This window comes from Electrona antarctica, assembly GCF_951216825.1.
Source record: "Electrona antarctica genome assembly, chromosome: 17".
Taxonomy (NCBI): Eukaryota; Metazoa; Chordata; class Actinopteri; order Myctophiformes; family Myctophidae; genus Electrona; species Electrona antarctica.
In genome coordinates, this window is record NC_136798.1 from 11,934,104 (window position 1) to 11,945,889 (window position 11,786).

General features: G+C 41.5%; 1 protein-coding gene across 2 annotated transcripts in view; it reads left to right on the forward strand.

Annotated features, from left to right (window-relative positions):
• LOC306940343 (structural maintenance of chromosomes protein 6-like) overlaps positions 1 to 11,656 on the forward strand; it is a 29,914-nt gene extending 18,258 nt beyond the window's left edge. For both annotated transcript variants that reach the window (XM_079525363.1, XM_079525362.1), the window contains exons 13-27: positions 293 to 457; positions 1,760 to 1,938; positions 2,662 to 2,863; positions 3,126 to 3,240; positions 3,362 to 3,522; positions 3,741 to 3,876; positions 3,965 to 4,045; positions 5,938 to 6,108; positions 6,815 to 6,952; positions 7,129 to 7,274; positions 7,470 to 7,595; positions 7,806 to 7,911; positions 8,406 to 8,558; positions 9,911 to 10,008; positions 11,281 to 11,656. In XM_079525363.1, coding sequence (XP_079381489.1) covers positions 293 to 457; positions 1,760 to 1,938; positions 2,662 to 2,863; positions 3,126 to 3,240; positions 3,362 to 3,522; positions 3,741 to 3,876; positions 3,965 to 4,045; positions 5,938 to 6,108; positions 6,815 to 6,952; positions 7,129 to 7,274; positions 7,470 to 7,595; positions 7,806 to 7,911; positions 8,406 to 8,558; positions 9,911 to 10,008; positions 11,281 to 11,383 — 2,080 coding nt within the window. In that variant the 3' untranslated portion in view covers positions 11,384 to 11,656. The remainder of the gene's footprint in view (positions 1 to 292; positions 458 to 1,759; positions 1,939 to 2,661; positions 2,864 to 3,125; positions 3,241 to 3,361; positions 3,523 to 3,740; positions 3,877 to 3,964; positions 4,046 to 5,937; positions 6,109 to 6,814; positions 6,953 to 7,128; positions 7,275 to 7,469; positions 7,596 to 7,805; positions 7,912 to 8,405; positions 8,559 to 9,910; positions 10,009 to 11,280) is intronic.
• The last annotated feature ends 130 nt before the right edge of the window (positions 11,657 to 11,786 follow it).

The window sequence follows — 11,786 nt, forward strand, 5'->3', positions numbered from 1 at the left end:
ACTATTCAATCGATTACTTCAGCATAATTTTATACTTCCATAACGGTGTCGTGCAAAAAGTGAAAATGGCATCTCAATGCATTTGCAAGGCAAAGAGTTGTGAGCTTGTAGAAGATATGCTTTTTTCACCATGTTTTAGTCATTGATAATTTTAGTTAAACTGTTCACATTCACACACAATATGTGTGTGAATGTGGCTGAGCAGCGTTGTTAAATTTATTTTGTCCATCTTCCATCAATTACACACATTGATATCAGTGCCTGAATGTTTTATATATTTACCTCCATCTAGCATCAGTAAGAGCAATGAGGAGGAGAGTCAGGCGAGGGCCGCGCTTATAGAGCAGCATGAGGCTACGCTGGAGAGTTTGAGACACCAGGACTCCACACTGGGCCAGCAGATGGACCAGTACCAACAGGCCATCACCCTCACTAAGGAGGAGCTCGGCAAGATGAGGTTGGTAGCAGTGTTCATTTTATTGACTAAAACTATGCCGAAACATGCTCATGGACTACCAAATAAAAACTAGACTAAAATGTTAAGGAGGGACTAGATGAGAAGAGATCCAGTATAATGAGGAAAAGTTATTTTATGTTTGGTTGGGCTTTGGTTTTATTGTAAATGCAGTGTTGTAAGGACAATAATAAGATGCTAAGGTAAGAATATAATAAGCATTCAACAGTATCCATCCATATATCCATAGCTCTAGCTGTAAAAATGACACATATATTCTATAGCAGACAAAGACTTGTATACAATAGCAGCCATAGTAACAGTAATAGTATTCACATTAACTGTTTAATAAATGATCATCTAATTTTATTCTATGATCTCATCAGGGAATTAATGTTAATATCTTTATCAATACTGAGCGTGATCGATTTGTACTGATTACTAAGTGTAGTAGGCTATAACCTTGTAGTTACCGCTAGTGGCCACACGGTGGTAGTCAAAGTAGAGGATTGGCACAGGACTGTGTGTGTTCAATGATTTAACTATTGTATAACAATTAGTGTGTGCCCTTGAGTTGTTGCATAGGACAAATTCTACATGTGCAAATAATGCACATACCACAACATTTACCCATCCTAACTGCAAGCAGTAGATGCCATCAGTGTGGTGCCTAGGGAGCCGTTATTGGCTAAGTTTCGTATTCAGGGATACTTGGGCACAGACTCTGCAAGCTGGGGGTCAGACTGGCAACCTTCCAATTTCCAGACAGCCTTTTTACCCTATTGGCTACGGACACGCGTTAGCTTGAGAACTTGTATCTGTTCCTCATACAATTCTGCATTCTAGATAGAAGTGCTTGTTTAACTTCTAATATGGGACATACTGTACACATTTTTGAGTGGTGTAAACCACTCCAACAACTGGCGTTGTACCCGTGTACCCGTGTTCGTACCAAAGAAATGAGCATGGTTACTATGGTCACTCAGTTCACACGGGTGTGATTTCAAAATAATTAGCATGGTTACTATGGTCACTGACATTACGTCAGACCACAGCTAATCAGGCTATATAAGACCTTGCACCACTCAGTTCACACGGGTGTGATTTTTGTCTAGTGAGGGAATGTTGATGTTTACCAGTAGTGAGCGATCTGCAAGTCAATGGAGTCTGGACCAGGCTTTAGGTCTTTCCATGGGGGATGTTGTATTGAACCATCCTACATGTTCTTTCAGAGCCACCATTTCTTTACAAATTAGGCTTTGCCTTCTTGTGTCGGTGTTTGACTCTTCTCCACCCTGTCATTAGGCGAGAGCAGGACACCCTCCAGAGGTCCATAGAAATGAACAGGAGGAATCTACAGACGATGGAGGGCAGCCGGTCCAACCGTCTGCGGCGCTTTGGAGAGCACATGCCAGCGTTCCTCAACACCATCCAGGACGCCTACAACAAGAACCAGTTCAAGCAGAAACCCCGTGGACCACTGGGTAAAACTGTCTCTATATTCGGTGGAAGGGGGTAATGAGTGACTATATATTGGGTGGAAGGGGTCAACAGCTATATATTGGGTGGAAGGGGTCAACAGCTATATATTGGGTGGAAGGAAGCAACAACTATTTAAGTACATAACTGCTTGTTGATAATATGTTATTAGCTGAAAACATAAATCTGTTACTGACTACAAACGACTCAAAAATACTGTTATTAAGAGTGTTATTTTTATGAATTGCAATGCAGGCAACACATAATGACTGGTCTGATTGCATCACTACTTGATTAAACAGAGCAATGCCAATGATGCTGTATACTGGCTCTGTATCAAACCAACTACGAATGCATACAGATGTCCTCTCACCTTCCATCATGATATGGTCCCATCTTTATCTATATAATGTACTAAATCATCATTCTTCTTGGTTGTCTGTACCTCGACTGTTCAGGGTTTTGTTTTGGTTGTCACTTTGTGTTTAACAATGGCGAATCGAATCATCAAGCTGGTGTAGTGTAAAATGGCATCTTGTTGACATTGCATCCTACACAAAAACAAAATAAATTATGTTGATGACTACGTTTCAAAAGTGCATTGCCGTACAAATCACACAAAGTGTTAATATCATAAACCTTTGTTTGCTACGGAGCTTATTTTCAGCAGCAAATCCCATTTATTTATATCCATCCATCTTTCTCTCTTGATTCCCCCCCTTCCTTAGGTTACTGTATTGGCCTAAAGGACCCAGAGATGGCCCTGGCTGTGGAGATCTGTCTGAAAGGACAGCTACAAGCCTTTGCCTGTGACAACTATGATGATGAGAAGGTGCTTAAAGGTCTCATGGTAAAGACATTCCCTGGTGGCCGCAGGCCAAACATCATCACAAGCTCCTTCCTTACGAAAGTCCACAACACCAGCAGACGGTAAGGGCTGGTTTTTATAGAAAAGATGTTGGATGAGTGGTCTTATCGAGTCCTCGTAAATTGTAAGTAACATGTGTACTGTTCAGAAACTTGCAAAATTGTCTAAAAAAGTTAATTGTGATACTTTCTCTTACGTTTCATATAAAGTGCTTCATATAGGTTTCTTACTACATATATGCCTGTTTTTTCTTTTGCCATTGTAAAAGTTGCAAATTTAAATGGTTGTCTGACTGTTTTGATCTTGCATGCATATATGTGTCAGGGCTGTCAACCATCGTGAATATCGCTCAGTGCTGCAATCTCTGGAAATTGAAGACCCTGTTGTGGCCAACTGCCTGATTGACCAGAGGGGAATAGAATCCGTTCTGCTCATCAAGGTGACGAGCAATATGTCACTTTTTGTGGGAAAAGACCTCAGTTAATCTAACAAACGCTGCTGTAGATATTCGTTACAGCAATTGACTTAATTTTGGGGCTCTGCTCATTTCTCTGAGGTAGGACAAAACTGAAGCTCGTCGCGTGGTGCAGGGCAGACAGCCGCCAGAGAATTGTTCCATGGCCATCACTAAGGAGGGAGACCAGATCTTCTCTAACCGCGCCTACACCGCTGAACAGAACAGAGCCGTGTACCTCAGTGGAGACGTGGAGGAGGAGATCAGGTCAGCATGGAAATTATGTCACGAAAGATGTCACTTGCCGGTTGATGTTGGTTTCCTTTAACCATCCTTTAAATCTTCCATAACCGACCTGCCAATCTGTACGCATTGTTGCTCGCATAATCAAAGAGTATTTAAGATTTAACTATATATCCACAAACATCCAATGTGACATCTCTTTCCTGTCTTCCCTTCTCACCTCCCGTTCTATCCCTTCCCAGTCACTTGAGGTCAGAGCTAGAAAACCAGAAGGCCCAGGCTGCTCGCTTCCAGAATCAAATGGCGAAGGTGGATGAAGACATTAAGCAGAACGAGGCTCTGCTGAGGCGAGCCCAAATAGAGCAGAGAAACACCAAAGTATGTGTCTGCTTTTCACCTTGACACTCTTGCCTTTCTATCATTTTGCACGTTCATAGTTCATACAAAATATCATCATATATTCCAGGAAAAAGCAAGGAGAAAGCAGGTTGAGGTGAATGAGCTGCAGAATGTAGAGGAGCCACAGTCAGAAGACCTCAAGCCCCTGGTGCGTATCCCAAAACTGCTCTTGGTTTCCCGAAATCTAAACAACCTACATGGTTTTAGTTGTTTGTTTTTCTCTCCTATTCTAGCTGTGTATACTTGGTTCTTCAACACTACAGCACTTAAAGAGACATTCACATGGATTTCTGTAAATCTTTGGTCTATAGAACGAGACCAAAAGTTGCCCAGGTTCTATGTTCCCCAGGTTCTGTTCCCCACTTAACCCTGCAAAAATGCAGGAAATATTCATTTCGATTTTAAAATTATTAATAACCTCTCTAAAGGTACATAATGGGGAGAAATTACTATCAGAAACTTGCCCTTTGGGCGATCTAAGGGGCCCACCCCCTTAAACCTGGTTAACGTGAGGACTGAGGACAATGCCTTCCATAAATAGAAATCCCTATCGATGATGTCACTGGTAGGTGGACTTCTGAACTGTCCACAGCCCGCTCTTCCAGACAGTACAAAAATGGTACCAGTAAATAAAACATACTGATGCACAAACTTGGACACATCAGTGTTGTAATCTGGAATCATTGGATGTTTCTGGATCTTACAATACCAATCCATGCAGCATACACATGTCTTTATCTTGGTTTTATTTGGCATGCGACTTTCCAACTCCTCAAAACAGACACCAGGACACTGTTCATTACAGTAATACATGACCACATCAGAAATCAATAAAGGAACACATAATAAAGAACATGTATCGTGTGCGCCTCTTGAACCATGTGCAGGTCAATTATCGTCTCTCTCCGACTTTCCCATAAAAGTGACTTCTCTCCAGCAACTCCGTTCACATCTGACCTTTTCTGACAATTTACACTGATCATGTGACACTCTGTAGTAGTTGGGAAAGGAGTCACATGATCAATGGGTACATTCTTACCGTGGCTTGTGATATAACCTTTTAACATATTGTTTTGAATGCTAATTATTCATAATAAAATTAACCTTGATAACCCAAAATATGCATGAATTTACATAAACTTATTTATAACTGAAAACAATGTCCTTCTGGGACAGTACAGCCGCCATTACATCAGCCTAATTCTTAATTGCTGATGTCACAATCACTGTTTTTTAACATTTAGCAAAGCGAGCTAGAACAAGGCCATGCCCTCTGAAAGTGTAGTGGGTAAGAACCAAGAATGATTGTAGTTTTTGCCCCTGGGTTACATTTTACATCATGACTTTGCAGCTTTTCATTGACTTCTGTTTAGTGGCTGCTGGTAATCGACTTTGAGTCATTTTAACAAATATATATCATATATATTGCAATATAACATTGCAATACTGAGCAGCAAAATCTTTTCCTATGTCTTTACAAAGGGCTTTAGTATTGTTTTTCCATTCCACCATTGCTGAGTCCCGGAGGTCAGTTCAGTTGAAGTTGGATGAATAAACATCCAAAACAGCCAAAACATTTCCGAGGCTCCAGACAACATCAACGCTGATTGACTGTCAGGATGTGATCGGTGGAATCGGGGGCATGTGAAGGTCACTTCAGTTGGATTTTTCCAGCTGGGGCAAAGATGCCAGGTGACCGTTCGCTTCCTTCACGTCACCCTGTTCACCTCGTTCGTGCCGCGCCCGTCTCGTCTTTTCCTTGACTTTGTATGTAATCGTGTCGCTCGAACTATCCAGGTTTGAACTTAGCTTAACAGATGCACAGAATGTCTCGAGGATTAGCAGCCCCTGCTTTTTATATTCAAATACTGACTAGATTAATCCAGGTGAAAGGTATCATCACTTATATGACTGAAGGGGTGTTAAGGGGACTTTTAGTACCTGAGCCCTGCCACAGGTATAGGAGCTCAACATCAGATGCACATTCAGAGTATGCTGAACACACCTCATCATCTCATGACATCCTCGGCTCTCCCACAGGAGGAGGACCTGGAGGAGCTCATGGGTAAAATCTCCTCTACACGTGGCGAGTTGGCGACATCGCAGACTCAGATGGCCCAGCTCAAGACCTCGTACGAGGAGGAAGAGCAGGAGTACAATCATCACAAGGAACAGATGAATGCCGTGTCGGAGGAAATCGATAACATCAAGGTACAAACTACACATAAGTGGATACTAGGGATGTCCTAAAATATCTATCAAATCTGTTTTCACATTATTTTATTGAGACATGGACAAATTAGCACATTGACACCTGAGGCTGATTCTAAAAGCCTCCTTTTATGAAAAATGTGTGTTGCTATACAGTATATGGCAACATCTAAAATCTGAAGTAAAACTATTTTCTCCCCTAAAAACTCCATGAGACAGAATTGCGCATGTACTCAAGGTGGCAGGGGGGGTTTTCTACTCCTTTCTTTAGCTTCTAAGGCAGCGCTTTCTGCCAGTGTCTCAAATAAATGGTAAATGGTGCATTTATATAGTGCCTTTATCCAAGGCGCTTTACATAGATGCAGATGTGCATTACATTCACTCATTCACACACACATTCATACACCGATGGCAGCGGAAAGCATGCAAGGCACCAACCAGCACATCAGGAGCAATTAAAGGTTCAGTGTCTTGCTCAAGGACACTAACTCTGGGGGAGCCCGGGTTCGAGCTGGCAACCTTGCGGTTACCATCCAGCCACTCTACCCCTGAGCCACCGCCGCCCCTCAAATAGCTCTAGGAACTCAACGGTGTACCAGCACATGCATAATTCACTCGGATGGCAGTTTGTGACGGTCAAGAGGACTGACTGCACAAATTATACATTACAGTGTTTGTCCCCTTTTTCTCCTGTGTCCCACTGTAGGAGGAGCTAAGTGTGAGTGACCAGGAGGTGGGCAAGTGTAAGCACCACCTGAAGCATTACCAGGATAAACTCAAGGGCCACATCAAAAGCATCCAGGCCCTCAAAGACTCCCTGAATGTCAAGGAACAGGAACTCCAGGTACTCTTGATAGAGACAAGAGAAAGTATGTAGTTAGTACCAGAATGCGTAGTGTAGAGAGGAATTGGTAGAACTTAAAAATTGGAGTGGTGTTGGGGCTGAAGAGCTCAGATACGTTGTGTTGCTTTAATGCAAGACAATGTTTTACTTTCATATCTCCTTGTGATGTGACGTAGGAAGCTGTAGCCAAGGCCGCAGAGATGTGTCCTGAGCGACAGGAGGTGAATCGCACTCTGAAGAGCCTGGACACAGAGATAAGCCGTCTCAGGCTTAAGATCACCTCTAAGCAGGACCAGCAAGGCAACCGTGAAGAGATTGTTAGGTAGGTCACCATGCCACTTCTTCCCACATCATGTCCGCTGTCAAATGTTTGCTTAAAGATAGACATTGCTTGGACTGGTGTCAAGCCTTTCTTATAGGGATGTAACGGCTTTCTGTTTAATATTAAACCATACGGTTTATCTCGTGCATCTTCCCATACTCTTCTCATTTCATCTGTGCATGTGTGATTCTTCAGGCAGTACCATGAGGCCTCTAAGAACTATAAGAATGTGAGCCAGCAAGTGAAGTCCCTCAACAAATTCATCCAAACCATGGATGGAATTGTCACACAGAGACTCAAGGCTTATGACGAGCTCAGGAGGTTAGTTGGAACTAATACCTGTCATTATCTGTTCAAAGTTGTCTCAGTATTTAAAGAACGACTTATTGAATTTGTTTCAGCTTGATTAAGTGATGACCCAGTTTTAATAATTCTATATAAAAACCTATATTTTGTATTTGACCAACTAAAACCTTTTACATCTTACCTCTTTTCTTCTATACCTAAATTTGTCTCCTTGCACTCTCCTAGCTTGATGGCGCTTCGTTGTAAATACTATTTTGATAGTATGCTGGGCCAGAGAGGTTACACTGGGACTATGGCGTTTGATCACAAGAAGGAAACTCTCACAGTCTCGGTAAGAATTCTTTATCTGTAATGCAGCTTCCCTGTCAGTATATTCCAATGAAATCAAGCATGTATTCTTTGTAAGAATGTATAGTGTTAAGACAAAATGTGCAATATTTTTATTGTAAATTACATTGACTCTAAAAATATATTTGCATACAAACCTTTGTGACAATTTATTTTATAATGCCTGAAAAATAGGGTAGCTGTTTGTTGGCGCTGTTGAAATTATTATTTTTGCTAAATGGCATGAACACAATTGTTTTATGAAGCAAATGCCTGCTGCTTTACACACCAATTTTCATTGACACTGCATATATTGAATAAACATGCACCCTCTATCAACTGACAATTAACTAATCTCATCTCTGTCCATTTCCCTATCTCTCTTTTTCTCAAACCTTTGGCCCTTACTATCTTCCCCATGTCCTCAACTTTTTCTACTACATTCAATCTACCTATTGTCTGTTTTCCTTCTCTCTCTTTTTATCTTGCTGTCTCCAGGTACAGCCCGGTCATGGTGACAAGGCTAATCTGAGCGACATGCGTTCCTTGTCAGGCGGAGAACGTTCCTTCTCCACTGTCTGCTTCGTGCTGTCTCTGTGGGCAATCACGGAGGCCCCATTCCGCTGCCTTGATGAGTTTGATGTCTACATGGTAATAAGTCTGTTTAGAGTAAATGGCAAGCCATTCTACAGTTAAAGGAGAATTTCAGTCTAGCCGTTTCTTTCTGATGATTATGACATACAGCGCACAAAAAAAAATCTAAATATTTGAATGTTTCACGACCATTTAAAAAAAACATTTATAATACAGAAATGTCAACCATCTGAAAAGTATGTTACCGTAAATTATGCAGTCAATACTTTGTCTGGGCTTCTTTTGAACAAATTATTTCATAAATGGGGTGTGGCATGGAGGTGATCATCTTGTGGCACTGTTGAGGTGTTATGGAAGCCCAGGTTTGCTTTGGTAATGGCTTTAAGGCAGCACATCTTTTGTATTGTTGAATCTAGTGTTCCTCTTGACAATACAACCAGAACCTAGATTCTCTGTGGGATTCAGGTCATGCCAGTTGGCTGGTCAGCTAAGCACAGTAATACCATGGTCATTTTAGTAGTTTTGGCACTGTGGGCAGGAGCCAAATCTAGCTGGAAAGGAAAATCAGCCATAAAGCTTGTCAACATACAGAAGCACAAAGTGTTCTAAAATATCCTGTGTGTGAAGTTGACATTGGACCAACACCATACAGATAACATGGCCCCAAATCATCACTGTTTTTTCCAATTCCAGAGACAACACAACCATCTATTAGGATATTTTACAGCACTGTGTGCTTTTGTACGTTGACAAGCGTTATGCTGATTTCCTTTTCCAGCAGCTCCTGGCACCTGCCCACAGAGCCAAAACTACTAGTAATAGGTGTACTGACCATGGTATTACTGTGCTTAACTGACCAGCCAACTGGTCTGACCTGAAACCCACAGAGAATCTATGTTGTGTCAAGAGGAACACACACACACACACACACACACACACACACACACACACACACACACACACACACACACACACACACACACACACACACACACACACACACACACACAGACCCCTCAAAGCCATATTGTGCCTTAACGCCCTCCTGCTCTCAAGGTGGAAGCCAGAGTGAGATCTGTGGATGTATTTTCAACATGTACTACAGATGTAAACAAAACAAAAAATGTCGGGCTTCTAAATAAGCATTCAGCGATTTACCTGCTGAGGAGCCCTCGGCATGGAGTTTATTTATTGTAATTATTTATTTTAACTTCTTCAAATCACTGTAAGAAAACTGCTAGTCCAGAATTCTCCTTTAATATAATTGTATTATTTCTAGTATGATACTAGACTGGCTTTAGAAATGGGTAGATACTGTATATTTGTTGCTCTCAATCGGTTATTTGTTGCTCTCAATTGGTTGGTTAATTTCTCAGACAATAATTCAGCCTGTGTGTCTTGTCTATCAGGACATGGTGAACAGGAGGATTTCCATGGACATGATGTTAAAGGTTGCCTCAAACCAGTGGAACAGGCAGTTCATCTTCCTCACTCCACAGAGCATGAGGTTAGCCACCATGTATCACATCCCTGTATTAGCTTAATATGAATATTTTGTCAACTTAATTACATGCTCAACCTAAGGCTTCATAACCTGACTCTGCCAGATTGCGGCAGTATTGAGTTCACCAGTTCCCTCCTCCGGCCTGCATTTGGTCTCTCTCAAGCAGAAACGATGAACCCGGAAGCAGCGGGACAAAAATCTGATATCTCCATAATAATTTCGAGTTGTAGTCCTGTTAGCTTGAATTTGTGCTGTGGCACAGCTTCAATATGTCATAAGTCTCTCGTTGATCCCGCCTCTAGCGGCCCCATACAGCCGCATATCGCTCCGGCCAGAATTGGTCCGGAGTACATCGTCTCTGCCCGAGAGATACCAGACTCACCCTTCTGGCAGAATGCAAATGTTGTCCAGCAGGGGGAGTGGTTCCACCAGGCTAAAGGTTTCAACCTTATCTGTTGAAACCTAAACTAAACTCAATTTAAATGTTTCCCGGTTAAGTAACGCATGTTCAGTGATGTAAATGGGGTTTCAATGCAATGGGTCCCGGGACCCAGGGGTGGTCTTTCAGATGGGCCCCAGGGACATTTTATGAGTCCTACTTCAACAACGGTACGGTACAGTACAGTACAGTACAGTACAGTATTGCATCCCAGGACATGATTGCGTCCTTTCTCAATTTAGTGAGTCTAAGGATGCAGGATGCAGGCTATATGCATCACTGCATGTTATACCAGAGCGTCCAGTCCAGTCCACCATGTAATTGCTGTTACTTGTAATTCCTGGAAGTACTCCACATGTCCCAAACGCTTCTCCCTTCTGGCCCCAAAACTGTGGAATGCACTTCCCGTTGCAATCAGAACTGCAGCATCACTCCCAATCTTCCGCCGTAGTCTGAAAACCCACCTTTTCAGACTCCATCATGGCCCATAGCACTTACCCTACCCCCTTAGATAGCACTTTTTAGACTTGGATAGCATTTGAAACAGCATGTCATGTAGACAGCACAATAATTGAATTTTATATAGTCATAGCACTTCATAGTACATATGTATAGCATAGTATAGTATATATGTATAGTTTATATGTATAGTGTCATTATATAGATATGTTCTACTTACGTTCTTAGCTTATGCATGTTTCATGATAAATGCATTTTATATATGTGATGTATTCCCATGCTTTTTTGTTCTTGCCTAATGTAAGTCGCTCTGGATTAAGAGTGTCTGCTAAATGCCTAAATTGTAAATTGTACTATTGGTCTTTTTGTTTTCTCAGCTCTATCCCCTCTAACAAACTGATCCGTATACTCCGGCTCAATGACCCTGACCGTGGGACGCAGTCTCTGGGACAGAGAGACGAAGAGGAAGAAATGGATTAAGACTGTCCCACCTGTTGTGTATATAGTTATTTTTAATTCACTTGATTCACATTAGTTTATTTAAAGAAAATGTAAAGCCTCCTACCTTTTTTTCCTCTCCCTGGATGTTTTTCTTCCAGTTAAGCTTTTAAGACACATTCAGACACATTCAGTTTAGTTTATTTAAAGGTCATTTAATTTAAAAGAAATTTGTCTATGATGCTTTCTTGTTTTTGTACTGTATTCATTTTGTGCATTTGTTTTTTCAATAAAGGATTGATGAAATGTGAAATATCTTTTGTTATACTGTGGTGATGTTTTTTTTATGGCTTAACATGTGAAAAAGTAAAAAGGTAAACTACATTAATTAAAACAAAATATGGTATAAGAATAGCACTGCAAACAAGCTGCCTGCTCGGCAGAA